Source organism: Urtica dioica, chromosome 12 (assembly GCF_054948205.1).
Source record: "Urtica dioica subsp. dioica isolate 48M chromosome 12, U.dioica_male_clone48M_v1_H2, whole genome shotgun sequence".
In the NCBI taxonomy this organism is placed as follows: Eukaryota; Viridiplantae; Streptophyta; class Magnoliopsida; order Rosales; family Urticaceae; genus Urtica; species Urtica dioica.
The window spans coordinates 15,375,092-15,396,190 of NC_142767.1; the positions used below are offsets into that span (position 1 = coordinate 15,375,092).

At 36.7% G+C, this 21,099-nt stretch overlaps 2 protein-coding genes across 2 annotated transcripts; both read left to right on the forward strand.

The window, feature by feature from the left end:
* The first annotated feature begins 4,899 nt into the window (after window positions 1–4,899).
* On the forward strand, window positions 4,900–9,762 carry LOC149379502 (phenylalanine ammonia-lyase 1-like). The gene is made up of 3 exons (XM_089602859.1): window positions 4,900–5,429; window positions 7,043–7,844; window positions 8,436–9,762. The coding sequence occupies exons 1-3, from the start codon at window positions 5,062–5,064 to the stop codon at window positions 9,378–9,380; spliced, it is 2,115 nt and encodes a 704-aa protein (XP_089458985.1). The 5' UTR covers window positions 4,900–5,061; the 3' UTR covers window positions 9,381–9,762.
* A 5,491-nt stretch (window positions 9,763–15,253) lies between these two features.
* On the forward strand, window positions 15,254–20,827 carry LOC149379503 (adenosine kinase 2). Its single transcript, XM_089602594.1, has 12 exons — window positions 15,254–15,489; window positions 15,937–15,990; window positions 16,171–16,217; window positions 16,339–16,370; window positions 16,460–16,561; window positions 16,650–16,717; window positions 19,438–19,514; window positions 19,597–19,694; window positions 19,781–19,851; window positions 19,928–19,994; window positions 20,076–20,259; window positions 20,382–20,827. Exons 1-12 carry the CDS (start codon window positions 15,407–15,409, stop codon window positions 20,522–20,524), a joined length of 1,026 nt encoding a protein of 341 aa, XP_089458720.1. The 5' UTR covers window positions 15,254–15,406; the 3' UTR covers window positions 20,525–20,827.
* The last annotated feature ends 272 nt before the right edge of the window (window positions 20,828–21,099 follow it).

A 21,099-nucleotide genomic window follows, 5' to 3' on the forward strand; every position in this document is an offset into this window, starting at 1 on the left:
TGATTTGTGACAGTGACCTCATGGATCCAAATGAACAAAGCTTGAGGTAAATACTTGGACTCAAAAGTTCACAAACCTTTTCCAAGTTTAGCTTAATGTCAACTGACTCCACTAAAGAGTTGACACTGAAAATCTCTCGGTTCAAATGAATTTATTTTCTACTCAAGAATTCAACATAATTGTAATGAGCGGATCCACAGAATATTATCAGTGTTCACCCTTCATGAATATCATCAGCTAGTCGGGATTTACAAAATTACCATTTTACCCTTCTAGCTGGTATTTCCTCAACTCATTTGTCGCTTGTGAATAAGTTAGAAACAATGTATTGACGAGGAGCTAACAAGTCACATTGTTTCATCCAAAAGAGTCAAGACTCAATTTGGACACTAGTCAGTTCATTTATACACATTCCAAGGAACAATCTTGTACATGAATTCCATATCTATGAGAACTTCACAAAGTTACTCATGACATTCTCACAACTTAGTACTTCACTAATAGGCCCTGTTCAGAATCACATAGTGAGTCCGAACTCTGACTTTCTTAAATGAGAATACATAAGCTGTAAAATGGCACGTCTCATTTCAGGATTAAGGTAAGCACGTTGCAATTCATACGTAGTGACTTCGAGACATAAGAGGTTAAATGGTTTGTTCTTATCTTGTCTCTAGAAGTGCACTGGTCAATTCAGTACCTTCGAAAGATACCTAGAAGAACTATAGAGTCTCCGACTCTCAATGCCCCATAACCAGACATCATAGATTCTCCTAACAATGGTATTGAAGTCAATAGTCCTTGGACCCTTAGATTGCGAATATGTCGTTTTTAGCAAACTATGAAGAGTTTGTTCATGCAAATCTACATTTGTCTCTTCGTAAGTTGTTATGTTTGTTTATGGACTAAAGACTAATGTTTTATCATAAAACTTCAAACAGACAAGGAAAAATGAATGAACGTTTCAACTTTTTATTAATGAATAAGCAATTACAAGCAAGAGTCTTCGTGGGACTTTATTACATCAAATGTACAAAATAAAGACTACAACTTTTCTTGTGGGCACCATTGACAACAATTAATTGTGATGAACTTCTTCCGAAAACGATTTCGAAGCGAGTTTCACGGTTGTGCTGATCCAGCCGTTCGAAGGTCACAAGTTTAGTTCTGCATATTAACTGTGATAGTTAATCGGATTAACTGTGAAGGTTAATTCGATCGGATTAACTGTGAAGGTTAATTCGATTAACCGTTCCTCCTCCGGAAAGGATCTCGAACATCAGCGAGTCATGCGGCTGTACAGATCCGACCGTTTGAAGGTAGGGTTGAAATTTCACCATTTGAAACTTTGATGAAAACTCAGATTCCGATGTCGGAGATGGCGGAGATGAAAGTTAATAAGATTTATTGTTGTTCTTGTTACAGTTAATAAGATTTACTGTTGTTTTTGTTACGAGTAATGAGATTTACTATTTTTCTTGTTATCGTTAATATAATTTACAATTAATAATAACAACTCTTAAGGGTATTACTGGAATATTGGAATGTTAAAATAACAAATTGACTACTTTCCTATATATGTTAATAGTTGGGCTATAATTATAAAATATGGGGCTGTTTGGGCTAGATACCTATTCCGTCTTTTATTAAATAGCTAAAATTGATCTATAATTAATAAAAATATGTAAGTATCAAATTTCAATAGTTTGTTTTTACTATTCGAAAGTAATTAATTATTTATATAAATCTTCAAAAAAAAAAAAATTAATCACAATTTCACAAAAAAAAAATGTATATTTGACAACCTGATTTTGACCAATTTATTAAAAATTTAAAATTTTAGCTATTTTTTAATTAATTAATTTCAAATAATTATTTGGTACAAATTTTTAATATCCTAATATACTCCATAGTGCTTAAAGTTCATTCTATTTTTTTTTAGTTTTAAAAAATAAAGATTTGTAAAAAAATTTAGATAATTGCTCCGATTTTACTGGTTAACCGCTTATGTTTAAAAAACTCATTTGAGATCTGAAAAACCATCCATCAAGTTGGATTGACGCATTGCTCTCGTGGAATCACATAGGATGATATGCAGGCTGAAAGGTTGGGACAGACCTCCTCCCGAGTCGCTTATTAACTCGTCGATGACCTCAAGACCCGTGGTCGGGCTTTTTTTTTTACAAAAAACTAAAAAATAACCAATTTAAACGTTTGTTATTGTTAAATAGCCAAAGTTTGATAAATATTAGGTAAATAACCATAAATGATGACGTAGTTTAATATGGCAGTGGTTACTTACTTAATATTTACGTTTGTAAATATATAAAATTGACTATTTATCTAATATTTATCAAATCTTAACTATTTAGTAATTCTCAATGTTTAAATTGATTATTTTGCTAAAATACCCTTTTTTTATCATCCGGGTGGGCGGGTATGCCTCTGTTTCCTTCAATTTTGCTCTTCCTTCTTTCAGAGCGTACATGTTATTGCCTTTAATGCCTGTTTGCAGGAGACAGTTTTTCTCCCATGCTAAATCGAATAAGTCGGCGAGGATCAACGCAGTGACTAATGTGGAAGCCAAAACTTAGAGCCGTGTTTTTTTTTTTTTTTTTTTCCATTTTGTCCTATTAATTTCTGGTTTATTTAGAATTCATCAAAACCACAACTCCCGACACTTTTTTATTGCTTTTATTTGTTTTTTATGTGCTCCTGATCATTTAAAAGTGTTTTTTTTTCTCCTATTAATTTCTGGTTTATTTAAGAATTGTTCAAAACTATAACTCCCTACTCTTTGTTGCTTTTTTACTCTTTAATTAATTTCATTTTTTTAAAAATTATTTATTTCATTATTAAAAACAAGCTTTCTATGAGTTCGGTCATTGTCTGCAGCTACGGTAGTCATATTTTACAGTCGAAGGGCATCAGCAATTCAATTACAATTTGATCTCATATTCTCAGTGTTTGGATTTATGTAATGTTTGTCAATATGAGTTTGTAGCAGAATTACACTACTCAATATGGACGACCCACATCGTATCGACCTTGATGTTGGGATTTGAAACCGAATCCTTCTCACGAATCAGAAAGCAAAATAAATAACCGTAAAGGACAATACATAAGATTTATAACGGTTCAATCTCAACGTGAGATCTACGTCTACTTTACCGCTGCAAATATCATTATAAACGGGGCAAATATCACTATAAACGAATATGGGAATGGTGTTTTACACGTTCTCTCTCTCTCTCTCTCTCTCTCTCTCTCTCTATCTATCTCTGTACAATTTTTCACTCTTTGTTTTTCCACACGTACAAAAGTGACGGCTACAACATATTTATAGAGAAACATCTAGGGAAACGGACAAGCTTGAAATGCCCAGAATATCCTTGACCTACAACAGTGACGGCTACAACATGCATGATCATCGGAGGCTCGCTGATTTCTTGGTGGTCAAAGAAACAATCAACAGTTTCAAGATCTAGAAACAACTCATTCACACCGTGTAGGACAGTTATGAAAAATTCTCAATTTATCGGAATGATGACCTCATGACTTCCAAAGTTCACTAAATATAAAAAGGCAAACGAAGCAATTATGGAAGTGAATGCTCACACATGTAATCTAGAAACTCACGATTATCTTTCCTATTATACTTTACCCAAAATATCATTATTTGATCTTCTTACTAGATAGACAAGGATAATTCTCCCTAAATATTCTTAGTCAAGGCCGGCCCTGGGCTAAGGCGAGCTAGGCCCAGGCCTAGGGCCCCATATGTGGATGGGTCCCAAAAATTTACACTTTTTGCCTATTTTTAAGAAAATTTACATTTTTTACCCTAAAAATTTACACTTTTGGCCCATTTTTTAAAAAAATTACATTTTTTACCCTAAAAATTTAAATTTTTATTAGTATTTTAGGACCCCAAAATATTGATTCGCCTAGGGCCCCCGGTGAGTTTGGGCCGGCCCTGTTCTTAGTAATCAACTTAGTTGTGCTCAAAATTCTGTATTCTTCGTCTTATTATAATATTTTTGTTTATCAACCATAGGTCATGAAGTCAACAAACATTGTCCAAGATCAAAATTCAATAGAAACCTACTTCACCAAACCGAAATTCATACTTATTAAGTTCATACTAACATGTTCTCGTAGAAAGTGCACTTGTGGGGTTGGGGAGGAGTTAAATGAATTCTTATAGTGTGAATATGTGATGACTTTGCAGTCCATATTTTGATGTTAATATTTCTACTGTTTTGAAACTTCATTCCTCCCTTTGGCTGTAACGCTATAAGGTATATAAACCAACTAAATTTCCTTTTACGTTTAGATAGGGCTGTGGTGTGGAAAGATTGTTTCTATCATAGACCTTGTGCTGTGCTGGCAGATTTCCCATTTGTATTAAAAGTCCTCGAGACCGTCTTCCCCAAAAAAAAAAAGGCGATAATAAATACACTATTAATGGTTGAGTAAGTACATATCCAAAAAAAAAAAAACGAACTAATTCCATCTATCTATCTCTCTTCGATGTTTGCGCTTTATGTTCTTCTTAATCCTTTCCAACTCTTATCTCTATCAACTATTTAATATATGTTTGGTAGGATGGTTTTATAAAAGTGACGTAGTGCTTTCGTGCCCTTAAGTTCTTCTCCACCAACCCCTCTGCTCTATCCCTCTCTCTCTCTCTCTCTCTCTCTCTCTATCTCTGTCAAATTGGTAAGTCGTAGTATAAGTTAACATACATACCCAAACCAACAAAACAAAAAAGGAAAAAAAACACACAAAAGTACACGTGTCACAATCCTAGGAGGCCTGATCCAACGGCTACGATTGGGGCTCAACTAACACATCTGCCCACCTACCCCAAACACTGAGTCTGAAGGACTGGCCTCTATAAAAACAAACCAATTATGGGTGAACGAACTCAGGAAACATTTTCAGCTCTCTTTCATAATTTCCTCTTTGTTAGAAGCTGAAAGCATTTCCTTGGCTCTCCACAAAGCACCAAAAGACCAAACAATCACACACACAAACACACATTGACATATATATTTATATATGGAGAGCAACGGGGACGGGTTTTGCGTGGGACTATCGGACCCGCTGAATTGGGGTTCGGCGGCGGAGGCGATGAAGGGAAGCCACGTGGACGAGGTGAGGGCGATGGTGGCGGAGTACGGGAGAGGCTCGGTCCGGCTCGGCGGAGAGACGCTGACGATCGCGCAGGTGGCGGCGGTGGCGCGGCGGGGATCGGCGCCGGCGGTGGAGCTCGCCGAGTCGGCCAGGGCTGGGGTCAAGGCCAGCAGCGATTGGGTTATGGAGAGCATGAACAAAGGCACCGACAGCTACGGCGTCACCACCGGATTCGGCGCCACCTCTCACCGGAGAACCAAGCAAGGCGGCGCTCTTCAGAAAGAGCTCATCAGGTAACCCTTTATTATTATTATTATTATTGTTATGTTACTATTTAGTTATGAAATGAAGTGTCTCTCTCTCTCTCTTTCCACAAGCTTTTTACGTGGGGGGTTACAATATTTACGAAACCGTATTATGATAATACTTACGATACGTAGTTCCCTTTGTGTTTATCTTTAAACGATTGGGACTTAATTAAATGCCGTTTCCACTATTTGGGGGTGGTTTATTAGTGGCAAAGGGAAGATCTGCAATGGCTGCTTGTTATTTATTTATTTATTTTTTTTTTTTTTGTCTCTTCGTTTCGGTTGAGACGGGGAACATATATACATTATTTGTCAGTCTTGAAAATAAATGAATATTGTCTGGAAATAGGAGATTCTTTTTTTGCGATCTCATTAATTGCTTGAGGCCAAAGATATTGTTTTTGACTTACATGTGAGGGGTGATATTTATGATCCACTTCAAGCATATATATATATATATATATATATATATATATATATATTAATGATCCACAACATGATACGCTGGATAAAAATTATAACGATAAAATTCAGAATGTACTTTTTTTTAAATAAAATATTTTGTTATGGGATAGTGATCATAATCCTTGTGCACGATGAGCGACCTACATGAAATTGAAATTAGGTGCATCATTTGTTCGTCATTATCAGATCTGCACGTTATATAGTGTAATTAGGATGCAATAATTCCGATTAAAAAAAGGATAAAACTATTTATAAATGGGATTATATTAGGGACCATTATACACGTCTTGCCTTCGTCAAAGTTTGGTGATAACTTTAAAATTTTATTTTATCTTTCTAGAATGATAAAATATGATAAACTTATTTACTCTTATCTGGTCCTGATAAAAACTAAAATATATGGTATTGTTAGGTCAACAGTGTGCATCAATGTTTTAGAATAAAATAAAGTAGGTTGCCATATACTAGTCACACAGGGCTTGTTCAATCAATGTCGTAATTCCTGTTTTCATTAAAAGGAATCAATAAGTATTTCAACTACATTTCTTAAACTCGATATGAGTGATGAATCTATGTAAGTTTTCATAAAATACTATCATTTAAAAATAAAATAAAAACCAGATGCCGTTGGTTGATTCTTTGTTTCTAATTTTCTTTTCAGACAAGCAGTACTATCACAAATATGCTTAAGAAAAACAAGTATAATAAATTCCTCACATATCATTGGTGTCACTGATCTCGTCCCCTCTCCCAAAAAAATTAATTAATCAGTGCATCGGCGTCGCGTAGTAATGAACTCGAATCTTTTGTCTCTTTTTTGTGTTCTTATGTCATCATTTTATTTAATCATTAATTTATATCTATTTAAAAATTAATTAAAATAGTTAGATCGATTTATTTCAATTGGAAGGACGCCAAACACCAAAAAAAAAGACAGAGAATCTAGATTCCATAATAATATATGAACCCACGTATGACTCAGCTGGTACATGTTTACAAATTGCAATATTTTTTGTCACCTTTTTTTTTTCCTTCAGCTCATTAGTATGTATACCCATAGTCATGGCAACCCATTTACAATAATATTAATAGTCATAATAATAACGTGGTAACACGTGGATGATTGGAAACAGGTTTTTGAACGCCGGAATATTCGGGAGCGGGACAGAGCACGGGCAGACATTGCCGGAGTCGGCGACGAGGGCGGCGATGCTGGTGAGGATCAACACCCTCCTCCAAGGCTACTCCGGAATCCGGTTCGAGATCCTCGAGGCCATCACGAGTCTGCTGAACCGCCACGTCACTCCCTGCCTCCCTCTCCGCGGCACCATCACCGCCTCCGGCGACCTCGTCCCGCTCTCCTACATCGCGGGCCTCATCACGGGCCGGCCCAACTCCGCGGCCGTGGGGCCCGCGGGGGAGAAGCTCTCCGCGGCCGAGGCCTTCCGCGCGGCCCGCATCGAGTCGGGCTTCTTCGAGCTCCAGCCCAAGGAAGGGCTCGCGCTCGTGAACGGGACCGCGGTCGGGTCGGGGATGGCCTCGCTCGTCCTCTTCGACGCCAACGTCTTGGCGGTCCTCTCGGAGATTTTATCGGCGGTTTTCGCCGAGGCTATGCTGGGGAAGCCGGAGTTCACGGACCATTTGACTCACAAGCTGAAGCACCACCCGGGGCAGATCGAGGCGGCGGCGATCATGGAGCACATTTTGGAGGGAAGCTCCATCGTGAGGCACGCGCAGAGGGTCCACGAGCTCGACCCGCTCCAGAAGCCGAAGCAGGACCGGTACGCGCTCAGAACCTCCCCGCAGTGGCTGGGCCCGCAGGTCGAGGTCATCCGCTTTGCCACCCGGATGATCGAGCGCGAGATCAACTCCGTGAACGACAACCCGCTCATCGACGTGGCACGGAGCAAGGCCCTCCACGGCGGAAACTTCCAGGTAAAATTAAGTGGGCAAAAATATTAACCCGGTTAAACTTTTACAAATATTTCAAACTTGATTTTCAAGAACTAGTCAACCTTTCGTTTATAAATTAACTATTTATCAAAACTAACATATGAAAATGTTATGGATAATCACGTAAAATGTTATCTGATTTACATATTTCAATGTTTTAAGTGGCTTAATCCGTGAGATTTTTCAATATTAACTTTTTTGAACCATTGACCGTTTAAAACCGGTCAAAACATGAATTAATCGATCGGTTAGATTTAAGGGTCTTTTAACTATATAGTCATTTGACTTATAGCGGTTTGTATAATATCCAACATTTTATTAATTTTATGTAAATAGCCACCTCAACTTCTTTATGATGCTAAAAAAGACAAAAAAAAAAAAAAAACCAAAATAGGCAAGAATGTTTTTAGGTATTTTTGTCTTTTTTAGTGCCGTAAATAAGTCGAGTTGGTTATTTACAAAAAAATTATAAAATGTTGACTATCTAATAAATTTTAGATTTTCGGTGGCTTATTTGGTTAATTTTTTGTAGTTTTAACGGTACAAAATTCCTACCTTAATTTTTTTTTTCAGGGTACGCCCATCGGGGTGTCGATGGACAACACTCGCCTGGCCTTAGCCGCGATCGGGAAGCTGATGTTCGCGCAGTTCTCGGAGCTCGTGAACGACTTCTACAACAACGGCCTGCCCTCGAACCTCTCGGGGGGACGGGACCCGAGCCTGGACTACGGGTTCAAAGGGGCGGAGATCGCCATGGCGTCGTACTGCTCGGAGCTCCAGTTTCTGGGGAACCCCGTGACGACGCACGTGCAGAGCGCGGAGCAGCACAACCAGGACGTCAACTCCCTGGGGCTCATCTCGGCCAGGAAGACCGCCGAGGCCGTGGAGGTCCTCAAGCTCATGGCCTCCACTTTCATGGTGGCGCTGTGCCAGGCCATCGACCTCAGGCACTTGGAGGAGAACGTCAAGGCGGCGGTGAGATCGGCGGTGAAGACCGCCGCCAAGCGGGCCCTCACGACGGGGCCCACGGGGGAGCTCCACGTGGCGAGGTTCTGCGAGAAGGAGCTTCTCATGGTGGTGGAGAGGGAGGCCGTTTTCGCCTACGCGGACGACCCCGCCAGCGCGGCTTACCCTCTCATGCAGCGGCTCCGGCAGGTGCTGGTGGACCACGCGCTCGCCGCCGGCGGTGACTCCGGCGCCGGCGCCGCCGTGTTCGCCAAGATCGCGGTGTTCGAGGAGGAGGTGAGGGCGCTGGTGCCGAAGGAGGTGGAGGCGGCGCGGGCCGAGGTCGAGGCCGGGACCGCTCCGATCCCCAACCGGATCAGAGAGTGCCGATCCTACCCGATCTACGGCTTCGTCAGAGACACTCTCGGCGCCGAGTTTCTCACCGGAGAGAAGGTCAGGTCTCCCGGGGAAGACTGCGACAAGGTCTTCACCGCTCTCTGCCAAGGGAAGCTCATCGATCCCATTCTACAATGCCTCGCCAACTGGAACGGTGCTCCGATTCCCATCAACTAATTTTCCGATCTGTCTTTTTTCTCTTTCTTTATTACTGGACTTTCTGGCGAAACAGACTTGAAATCCTCATCTGAACATATATAATATATTTGTACCTGCTACTTTTTCAAAAATGTAAACTTTATCATGTTGTTTGTAATGTATAAGTACAACTATATTATTGTTCATTCTTTTTAAAAAAAAAATATACTGTCTCATGCAACTCGTATGCGCAGTTCAAATTTATCTGCCTGCTTAGACTATTGGGTTTCACGTGATATGTGTGTTTAGCATACTATAATTCCCTATTTACTAGCTTTGTACAATTATATCGGATTCATACTTGTTTTGTTTTGTTCATTATAGTAAAAAATAATAATTAAGAATCCGTTTACTTGAGGAAGATGACGTGGCTGGCATCAAGTTGACTCAAGTCTTAGAATCTCGTCGTGCAGACCGATTGTGCCAATGTGCTGTGGGTTTAATCAAGGCGAGGAAGTCCCTGATTTTAGTTTTTTTTTATATATATATATATTAATTTCTTTCCTGGAACGTTGAATCCGGTGGGGGCTGAAAAAAAAGCTATATAAGTTTTTATTATTTTGTTATCAGAAAGGAGTATGTTCCTCCGTATTGTTTGTGTTGTTGATATGTTTAGGTAGATATGGCTTATTTTTTAGGTTTTATTAGTATATAGTCATATTTACAGTTTCACATTATTATATAATCAACGTTTCGCAAATCTTAAGTAAATTAGTCACGTTTACGTATTTATACGCGTAAATTGACGTAAATATCACACCATTTTATTTCAATGAAAGGGCAAACCATGAATGTCACGTCATGTTTATGACTATTTATTTAAAATTTACGAAATATTGACTATATAACAATCCAAAACATTTTAATTGACTAATTACCTAACTTTTGTATTTTTATGAGACGTTCATCTGACCTTTCAATAAATAAATAAAAAATCGACAAACAAACAAAAAATCAAAAAAAGAAAAGATCCCGCTATAAGTTTAGGAAGCTGTGAGCATTTAAAGTCTGACGCGTGCAATATTTTTACGATATTGATTTTCATTAATTTTATTTTTTAAGATGGCCAGAATGGTCCACCAAAATAACTATAGTATTTTTGTTTTGAGGATAAAGGAGCAATTTTATTATTTATTCGCATCTTCGTATCTTGTTTCTATTTAATTTTTAGGAGTTTTACTCGTCTTTTAATTTCATTTGTGAACAGCTCTTAAAGCTAGAGAGAGCTTTGAAATCAAAGAGAGCAGAGAATGTATTATAATTATTATTATATTAAATATTTATCAAATCGGATCATATTTAATATATAATATTTATTTTCTATTTTAGAAAAGCTTCAATCTTATTGGACTTTGTTCAAACAAATTCAATACACATGTACTTTTATGTACAAGACTATGAAATATCTTGTTGATAATAGTGGCAAAGTTTTAATTAAGGATGCTCTCATTATTCTGTGAATTTTTCAATATATATAAAATTAAATGGTCACCGTCAGTGAGTAATTTTCAAATTGAGTTCAATAATTCTTAAATAAAAATTGATAATCTTTATTTTATTGAGAAAATGAAAATTTGGAAAAAGTAATTGGAAATTCCAAAACAGCCAAAAATAATAATAATGTAGATGGCTTATTTCTCCTTAAGAAATTGTGTTATTTAAAGAAACTAGGATTTTTTTTTTATCCCGACTCTTTTTCTTCAGAATTTGTTTGTTTGATTTATTTTTATTTATTGCATGCTTTCAATAAAAAAAAAATGTTTCAATCAAGTGATCATTTTTTTTTTGAATAACGACAAGTGAGATGTGACATATAAATTGATCGAATGAAGTTAATAAAGAACATGAGACAATCTAATTATGTTTGGTTTGCACGAACTAACTTTTTATCAAAAGGGTTATATTATTTTTAAGAATTAATTAAAAAGACGTGATCATGAGGTTGCTATACCCACCAAACAGCCAAAGATGTTCACACATTAATAATGTCTCGAAGAAAGTAGGTGACCGAAACTTTAGAATATTAATAATCTTTCACCATTTCCATCATTCTTTCAAGTTTCAAATCGATGTTCAAAATGGTAATGCATGGATGTTCGTATCCTAATGATCGAGTAGAAATATATATATATATAGATTTGCAACACGGTAGGTGTGATGACAAGGATATATGTGTTATTATATGTAATCATGATCACTCTGACGGAGCCGACTCAAGGAAATTGGGGTCTTGGGTGAATTTTTTTTGTTGGCCTTTATAATCATTTTAATTAATTAATTAAAATATAATATATTAAAAAATTAGAATTTTCTAAACAAGTAAGCTGCTTCAAACTATGAATTTTGATATAGTCTACGTTTTAAAAATGTTAAACAAATAGCTAATCTGTTGCCCTTATTACCCTTAATAATTAGTTTATTAGATTTTATTTTTAAAATAAAAATTACAGTTTTATTTTTCAAAAATCCCTATTTACTAGGATCTTACGTTCTCCCTCCTCTATCTCTCCTTTTTTGTTGAGTTTCTCTCTCATTGTTCCTCTGGGTATTTGTTCTTCAACGTATTAAAAGAATGACATAGGAAACAATATAGATCAAGATGAGGCAACATAATAAAATTCCAAATCTATTCATTAATTCAAAACTCTTTCACAAATAGGATTGAAACTCATCTTCATTTCATCACTAGCCATCTAACCACCATGGAATGTTGTTGCGATTTCGGCGAGGAAGGAGACCAATGAATCCTCATCCTTGTTGTCCCTCCGTTGACATGTCTCGCCGAAAGTGACTGCTTGGATCGAGAGGCAAAGGTCGAGTCTTGGTAGCGGAACAAAGGCTGCTATGGAGGCGAACAACACCTCTCTCTCTCTCTCTCGGACTCGGAATCGGCTCCGAGGGCGGCGGAAGTCTTTGTCGGTCAGCGGAAGCGTGAAAGCACCATGCATTGATCAAAGAAGTGCAGATTTATTAACTAATCGATGCTGGTTTTGTATGGGTTCATGTTTTTATTTTGAATTTATTTGTAAGATTGTGTTCCATGTTTTTCAGTTTTGCTTAAGAATCTTAAATAGTTAATTACAGTAAATTTCTGTAAACATTCGTAAATAATAGTTAACTATTATTAACATCTAGCTGTGTTCATCTTGACTACATGTTTTTTTTTGTAATTAATAATCTTTAATCAACATTCGTTTTTCAATATTTTTTTTTTGCATAAATTCAATTATGATAATGAGGAAGCAGTTATAATTTTTGGGATTTCGTTTCTTTTTTTAATTTTTTGAAAAATAATAAATTAAAATGACCTTTTTTAGGTAGGGACAAAATTGGATTTTTCACATGTTATAAATTTTGCCACCTCAGCAAATGGCTATTTTACTAAAACATATGAAATGTTGGCTACATTGAAATTTCAACGTTTCAATGTGGCTATTTTACTAGAGCTTCCAAAAAATTATCATTAAGCAAAACATTAAATATGAAATTACTATACAATTCAATTTAATGTAATAAGAAAAAGTCATATGAAAAAATAGATAAAGAAAGAAAATTACACAAAATCTATTTTTCTTGCTTTTTGATATGCAAATTCAGAAATAAATTTTTATATTTAAGTTTGTCTAACAACTCTTTTTCAACTAATAAAATAGCAACTCAATTAAGTTTTTCTTGGCACATGGATGACCTCAAATATGATTTTATCAACTTCAACTTTAAAAAACTTCTCTCTGCGGAAGCAACGGAAACATGAATAGTCGACATTGCTCTTGTTCTCTTTTGCTTGCTTGCAAACCTGAAAATATGATAATAAGAATTTATTTTTTTTATAAAAATAATCTCTCTTGATCTCTCCCTTTTTTCTCTCAGAAAGTGTATAGTAATTTTTTTTCTCTTGTTTGAGTATTGTAAAAAAGCAATTCAAATAGATAAGTATAAATAGGGAAGCATTAGAGCATTTCAATTTGTTATCGTTAAACCTATTCTTAGCACATTGTATTTGTAGCATTAAAAATCGCAACTATTAATTCTTTACCGTTGCTAAAAAAAAAAAATTTGTTAAATGGCTTTTCTCTCCTAAATTGTACAAGCTCAAGTACCAGCAATTAAAAGTCCATTGTTTGCATATACCCATACCTAGGCTGAAGCAAACGTGACCCAACACTTCATGCCCAGGGTGAAGCAATTCGTGACCCATTGTTTTTTTTTTTTAAAAAGGGGACTATGGAACATTATTGGAGATAAATAAAGTAGTTTTGAATATATTGGAAGTACACTAACTAGTATAGTGTTTAACTCACACCATAGTAAATAAAGTTGAAAATGGAATAAGACAAATGAAGTCTTCGATTGGGAAGAGTTGAGTCTTTGTTTATTATATTTTGTATTAAAAAATAAAATAATAATAAAGTCTTCATTTGGCATCGGTGCAAAAAAGAGCAATTGTGCCCAACTTACTTCTTTTTTTTTTTTTTTTTTTTTTTTTTTTTTTTTTTTTATGTTGACTCCAATGGATAAGCAATATTGAATGTCATCCATGTCATTTCTATGCAACTAAAGTTGCCACTTTGGAGATGCTCTAATAACACATATATCCTTATCATCAAATGTTACATATAATAAATATGCAAAGGGTCGTAGTCTTCATCCAACGGTACACATTCCATCAGTTATATATACCTATTCATCCAAAGGCTACTCGGATCGGCTTTCTGATCACCAATTTAAATTACATTGGGAAAAGACGTTTTGAGAGGTCCCGTGCCACTTTGAAAGTAATTTTTGTTTCATTTATAGTGTATCACTCTTCCGCAAATTCCAATAAACATGCCCATATTTTTCTTCATCATAACTATTAACGGGATGCCATAACCCTCACCCATATTGAGAGTCCTTGAAAAGTAGAACCCTTCCTCTGCTCACACTTGGGATATGATTGCAACAAGAGGACACCACCATTGACGTATTGCGGACTCTTTCTAATGATAATTGTGCATGTGTTGTTTTTGGTTGGAAAATTCCGAGTTGACGAACATAAACTCTTCATGTTTATACAAATTTTGGTCTCGATCTGTAGGGCCCCCGTTCTCCACCGTGTTGGGCTGCCAACCCACCATAACTCCACATTAGTATGATATTGTCCGTTTTGGGTTCAAGCCCGCACGGTTTTGTCTTTGGGCACCTTCCTAAAAGGCCTCATACTAATGGAGTTGGTGTGACTCTTATATCCAACGTAATTCTTGTCTACTCTTTCGATGTGGGACTTGATTGCTACCCCAACACGATCAGCCCGTGATTCCCCATCAAAGCCGGCTAAAAATAGTATTCAACAGTTTCATATAGCCCACTCGTTGCAACGAGACTTTCCCCACTATTTTTTTATATGACTGTGAAGGTTGTATGACCCCAATCTTCGTAATCCATGTTGAGCATTTCTATCAACTCGCGAGAGAGTCGATCTCCACGACATGTATCATGTTTTCTTTCAGTAGCCGTAGCTGTGTTTAGTACTTCAGTCTCAGTTTGAGAGTTAGGAAAGGCTGTTCTAGTGGCTAGAGAGCATTTTTAGTTGTTGCTGAAAGAAACTATATTTTCTTCTTCAAATTAGTTACATGCATCTAATTCCCTACATAGAAATAGAATGCAAGCATAAGGCTTTACGAACTCCAATCCCATAACATAGTGGACTACGGGCCTGAAGGCCCAAGAGGCCCAGACTCAAAAGTCTCTCAACAACCCCCAAAAGTGCTGCTAAAATTGCTATATAGGGTTTCTCATTTCTTTTGCGGTTGGTGAGCGAAGTGACGTCACACTAGTTTACCCACCAAAATAAAAACCGATAAATTAATAAGCGTCGCATAAATCGAAACACTGCACTCATTTCGGACAACTTTACTATAAATACATCTTGCTATCTCTTTCCCTCTTTTGTTGTGTTGCTCTTAATCTCTCACCAAACTCGGATCTTTCTCTTCTTCTTTCTCTCTCTAAACTCTCAGACTCCAATGGCGACCGACGGAATCCTCCTCGGAATGGGAAACCCACTCCTCGACATCTCCGCCGTCGTCGACGAACAGTTTCTAACCAAGTAAGCTCTTCAATCTCGAATCTTCTTCTTAGACTGCGGATTTCGCTTCGGTAAATGTTCAGGTTTTCTCTGTTAGCTTGAGCAATCAGTAGCTCTATCTAGCTATTCTAGAACAACCGAGTCTTAATCTTTCGTTTTGCTATGATTTCGTATTCTTAGATCCGATCTCGTTGCTAGTTATGGGCGTGGTGTCTCAAGTGTAACACGTCTACATCGTGTTTGATATATTAGAATAGATCTAAATGAAAATTTCATCCATACTTTTTTTTGGTCAATCAGATCTGTTCTGCTCTCGATCTATTCAGATAATTGATAACATAGATCTGAGTGCTCCCTTTAGTTGAAAAAACATGTCAACTCCATTTGGTTACTAGTTTCTTGTATTTTGTTTTATTGCGTATCAAATTTTCATTTCTAGAATTACATTGACCGGTTTCTCTTTGACAGATATGACGTCAAGTTGAACAATGCTATTCTTGCCGAGGAGAAGCACCAGCCGATGTAAGTCATGTCTTGTTTATTTAATTGTTTGTTAATGCTCTTTACTACCTTTCTCTTTCGTATGTTAATTGTTGGGGTGTATATATTTCCGGTATTAGATATGTACCGTCCAGTAAATTACTGATCAGTAATTGTGTCTTGTTAAATTACTACATTACGCTGATTTTAATTTTCTTGCAGGTACGATGATATGGTTGCCAATTTCAATGTCGAGTACATTGCTGGAGGTAATGTATAATTTATATCTTCCCCGACTGTTAATCCATGCTATCTTTGAGGTTGTTACCGACTTTCCTAATTTTATTACTCATTTGATATGCTAATTGTCTGGTATTGTTATTACTCCAGGCGCTACTCAAAACTCAATCAGAGTTGCCCAGGTTTGTCAATTTCTCTTCATACATGATTGTTTGGTATTTCTAAAGAGCAACTTATAAACTTTGTTGCATGTGATTTGCTATTTCTTCAGTGGCTGCTCCAAATTCCAGGTGCGACTGGTTACATTGGTAGCATTGGGAAGGATAAATATGGAGAGGAGATGAAAAAGAACTCCAAGCTTGCTGGTGTTAACGTAAGCATCTTTAGATCTTAATTCTTATACACTTGTTACTTCCTTCACCGTGGACGCTAAATATGGTAATAAATTAAATTGTAATCAGGTTCAATATTATGAAGATGAAACTGCACCGACTGGAACATGTGGTGTTTGTGTTGTTGGGGGTGAGAGGTTAGTTCTGTTTTTCATCAGCGTAATTTTATTCTCATATGTATGTTTGGGATATGCTACATGTCTGTTGAGTTCTTTTCAGCTCAGTCATTGTTGTCTTGCTGCAATGAATTCTCTAGAATCAGAAATGTGACAGCATAAATTTTTTCAATTCTACCAGCTGTTCCATTTTATCTGATCTTTTGGTTTATATTTATGCTCGTTTTGAAAAAAATGGTATTTAATTGATTTTACGATAATGATTCCATATTGGTGCATTGGGTGACGCCATTTAGTTGGACGACGGTATGGCTTCTTAGAAGTATCTTTTATATCCTTGGTGACTGACTTGCATGTTGTGCAAACAAGCAATTCTTCAGATAATTGAGTGTGACGACAAGTCACATAATTGATAATATATTGATTCATTTTCTTAAAAACTTCAATAGTTGACTTCAAGATAAGCATGCGAATATGACATAAGTAACATGGTACCTGGTATTGAACTTCTGCCATTTATCACATATTTTTAATTAAAATTTGTGCCCGGTTCTTGCTGTCTTTCCTAAACCTCCTGGATGAAGCACTTCACACGTGTTAAGCCCAAGCACTGTTTGATCTTCTCGGTTGACATTGAGGTCAAAGCCTTTGTTCTTTCATAAATATAGGCCTTCCTGAGTGCTGTCATTGTCGACTATATATCACATCACGTAGTTATTTTGTTTATAAATATTTTATCATACTGTCTGTCACTAGTGCTAATATTAGATATCTGCTACCAAACTGTTTAGGTCTCTTATATTTATGAAATATTTATTTTGTTTATAAATATTTTATCATACTATCTGATCTTTTGGTTTATATTTATGCTCGTTTTGAAAAAAATGGTATTTAATTGATTTTACGATAATGATTCCATATTGGTGCATTGGGTGACGCCATTTAGTTGGACGACGGTATGGCTTCTTAGAAGTATCTTTTATATCCTTGGTGACTGACTTGCATGTTGTGCAAACAAGCAATTCTTCAGATAATTGAGTGTGACGACAAGTCACATAATTGATAATATATTGATTCATTTTCTTAAAAACTTCAATAGTTGACTTCAAGATAAGCATGCGAATATGACATAAGTAACATGGTACCTGGTATTGAACTTCTGCCATTTATCACATATTTTTAATTAAAATTTGTGCCCGGTTCTTGCTGTCTTTCCTAAACCTCCTGGATGAAGCACTTCACACGTGTTAAGCCCAAGCACTGTTTGATCTTCTCGGTTGACATTGAGGTCAAAGCCTTTGTTCTTTCATAAATATAGGCCTTCCTGAGTGCTGTCATTGTCGACTATATATCACATCACGTAGTTATTTTGTTTATAAATATTTTATCATACTGTCTGTCACTAGTGCTAATATTAGATATCTGCTACCAAACTGTTTAGGTCTCTTATATTTATGAAATATTTATTTTGTTTATAAATATTTTATCATACTATCTGATCTTTTGGTTTATATTTATGCTCGTTTTGAAAAAAATGGTATTTAATTGATTTTACGATAATGATTCCATATTGGTGCATTGGGTGACGCCATTTAGTTGGACGACGGTATGGCTTCTTAGAAGTATCTTTTATATCCTTGGTGACTGACTTGCATGTTGTGCAAACAAGCAATTCTTCAGATAATTGAGTGTGACGACAAGTCACATAATTGATAATATATTGATTCATTTTCTTAAAAACTTCAATAGTTGACTTCAAGATAAGCATGCGAATATGACATAAGTAACATGGTACCTGGTATTGAACTTCTGCCATTTATCACATATTTTTAATTAAAATTTGTGCCCGGTTCTTGCTGTCTTTCCTAAACCTCCTGGATGAAGCACTTCACACGTGTTAAGCCCAAGCACTGTTTGATCTTCTCGGTTGACATTGAGGTCAAAGCCTTTGTTCTTTCATAAATATAGGCCTTCCTGAGTGCTGTCATTGTCGACTATATATCACATCACGTAGTTATTTTGTTTATAAATATTTTATCATACTGTCTGTCACTAGTGCTAATATTAGATATCTGCTACCAAACTGTTTAGGTCTCTTATATTTATGAAATATTTATTTTGTTTATAAATATTTTATCATACTATCTGATCTTTTGGTTTATATTTATGCTCGTTTTGAAAAAAATGGTATTTAATTGATTTTACGATAATGATTCCATATTGGTGCATTGGGTGACGCCATTTAGTTGGACGACGGTATGGCTTCTTAGAAGTATCTTTTATATCCTTGGTGACTGACTTGCATGTTGTGCAAACAAGCAATTCTTCAGATAATTGAGTGTGACGACAAGTCACATAATTGATAATATATTGATTCATTTTCTTAAAAACTTCAATAGTTGACTTCAAGATAAGCATGCGAATATGACATAAGTAACATGGTACCTGGTATTGAACTTCTGCCATTTATCACATATTTTTAATTAAAATTTGTGCCCGGTTCTTGCTGTCTTTCCTAAACCTCCTGGATGAAGCACTTCACACGTGTTAAGCCCAAGCACTGTTTGATCTTCTCGGTTGACATTGAGGTCAAAGCCTTTGTTCTTTCATAAATATAGGCCTTCCTGAGTGCTGTCATTGTCGACTATATATCACATCACGTAGTTATTTTGTTTATAAATATTTTATCATACTGTCTGTCACTAGTGCTAATATTAGATATCTGCTACCAAACTGTTTAGGTCTCTTATAGCAAACTTGTCGGCTGCAAATTGCTACAAAGTTGATCACCTGAAACAACCTGAAAACTGGGCTCTAGGTTGGTTATACACCTCACTTAACTGCTTTACTTTCCTGTTGTCCATATTTTAATACTTTCCATGCGTACCCCTCTTGAACAGTTGAGAAGGCAAAGTATTACTACATTGCCGGATTTTTCCTCACCGTATCTCCAGAGTCCATTGACCTTGTTGCTAAACACGCAGCTGCCAACAATAAGGTGATGTGATGAGAGTAGAAAAATATGATCTTTTGGTTTGTTAAAACTTTAAACCGGTAGCTCATTCGTTTAGCCTTATTCTGCAGATTTTCACCATGAACCTCTCAGCTCCGTTCATCTGTGAATTCTTCAAGGATGCACAAGAGAAGGTTTTGCCGTAAGTATCAATATCCTTACCTGGTATCCAGAAATAGGCTAAAATATTTAACACTCTGTTGCCTTTTTAAATGCAGGTACATGGACTACGTATTTGGTAACGAGACTGAAGCAAGAACTTTTGCCAGGGTTCATGGTTGGGAGGTAAGTTTGGCTATCATAAATATGTGAATGTAGAATGAATTTGCCTCCCCTCCCTCGCTCACCAACGCTCGTCATATTCAGACCGAGAACGTGGAAGAGATTGCTGTGAAGATCTCCCAGTTGCCCAAGGCTTCGGGCACACACAAGAGGATAACTGTCATCACTCAAGGTGCCGACCCTGTTGTTGTTGCCGAAGATGGGAAGGCGAAATTGTTCCCTGTTATCTTGTTGCCCAAGGAGAAGCTTGTTGATACCAACGGAGCAGGTATATTGTTTTAACTTTGAACTCGCCTTTAAACTCTATATGTGTCACCCTTCGAGGCAAAATATTCTTGAAATTAAGAAATTATACTAAGATAATAATACTATTCTTGGTTGCTGTTTCAGGGGATGCATTTGTTGGTGGGTTTTTGGCGCAGCTGGTTCTGGAGAAGCCGATTGAAGATTGTGTGAAAGCTGGTTGCTACGCGGCCAATGTGATTATCCAGAGGTCTGGGTGCACATACCCCGAGAAGCCCGACTTCAACTAGACCCATTTCTTGGACCGCAAGATTCTTCTATCCGATGCGTTTCACAGTATTGATTTTGCCTCATAATATAGTATGGCAACCTGCATTATTTTTTTTTTCCCCGAACCCCAATATATAAGGTATAGCTTACGAATTAGATTGCTGGTTACTGTTGCAATAATCCCCTCAATTTTACCAGCTGAGTTATCTATCGTTCGTCTTGCTTCTGTCTGTGTTTTTCTGTACTATATGAGCTATCGAATCTCGAGTTATTCATTGCTCTCTGGCGGTTATTTTATTATCCATATAAATTGCTTGGCTATATCATTAATCTCAATATTGATGGGAGTTTGTGCGCAATTCGATTAAATCTCCCTTCACTGTGAGTACATCTTTGAATTTATTTCTTGTGGACATGAAAAATAAAATAATAAATCTACGACACCGTTAGGTTCCTTCATAATTAGCAAAAAACTCTGTCTCGTTGAGTCGTTGGTGAAGGGGCTCATGCCCAAGCAAGGCGGATTCCAAGTGTTGGTTTAGTTTGTTTATTTCTGCAAACGTTTACTTGTGCCATGTTCGTATCTCGTATCACC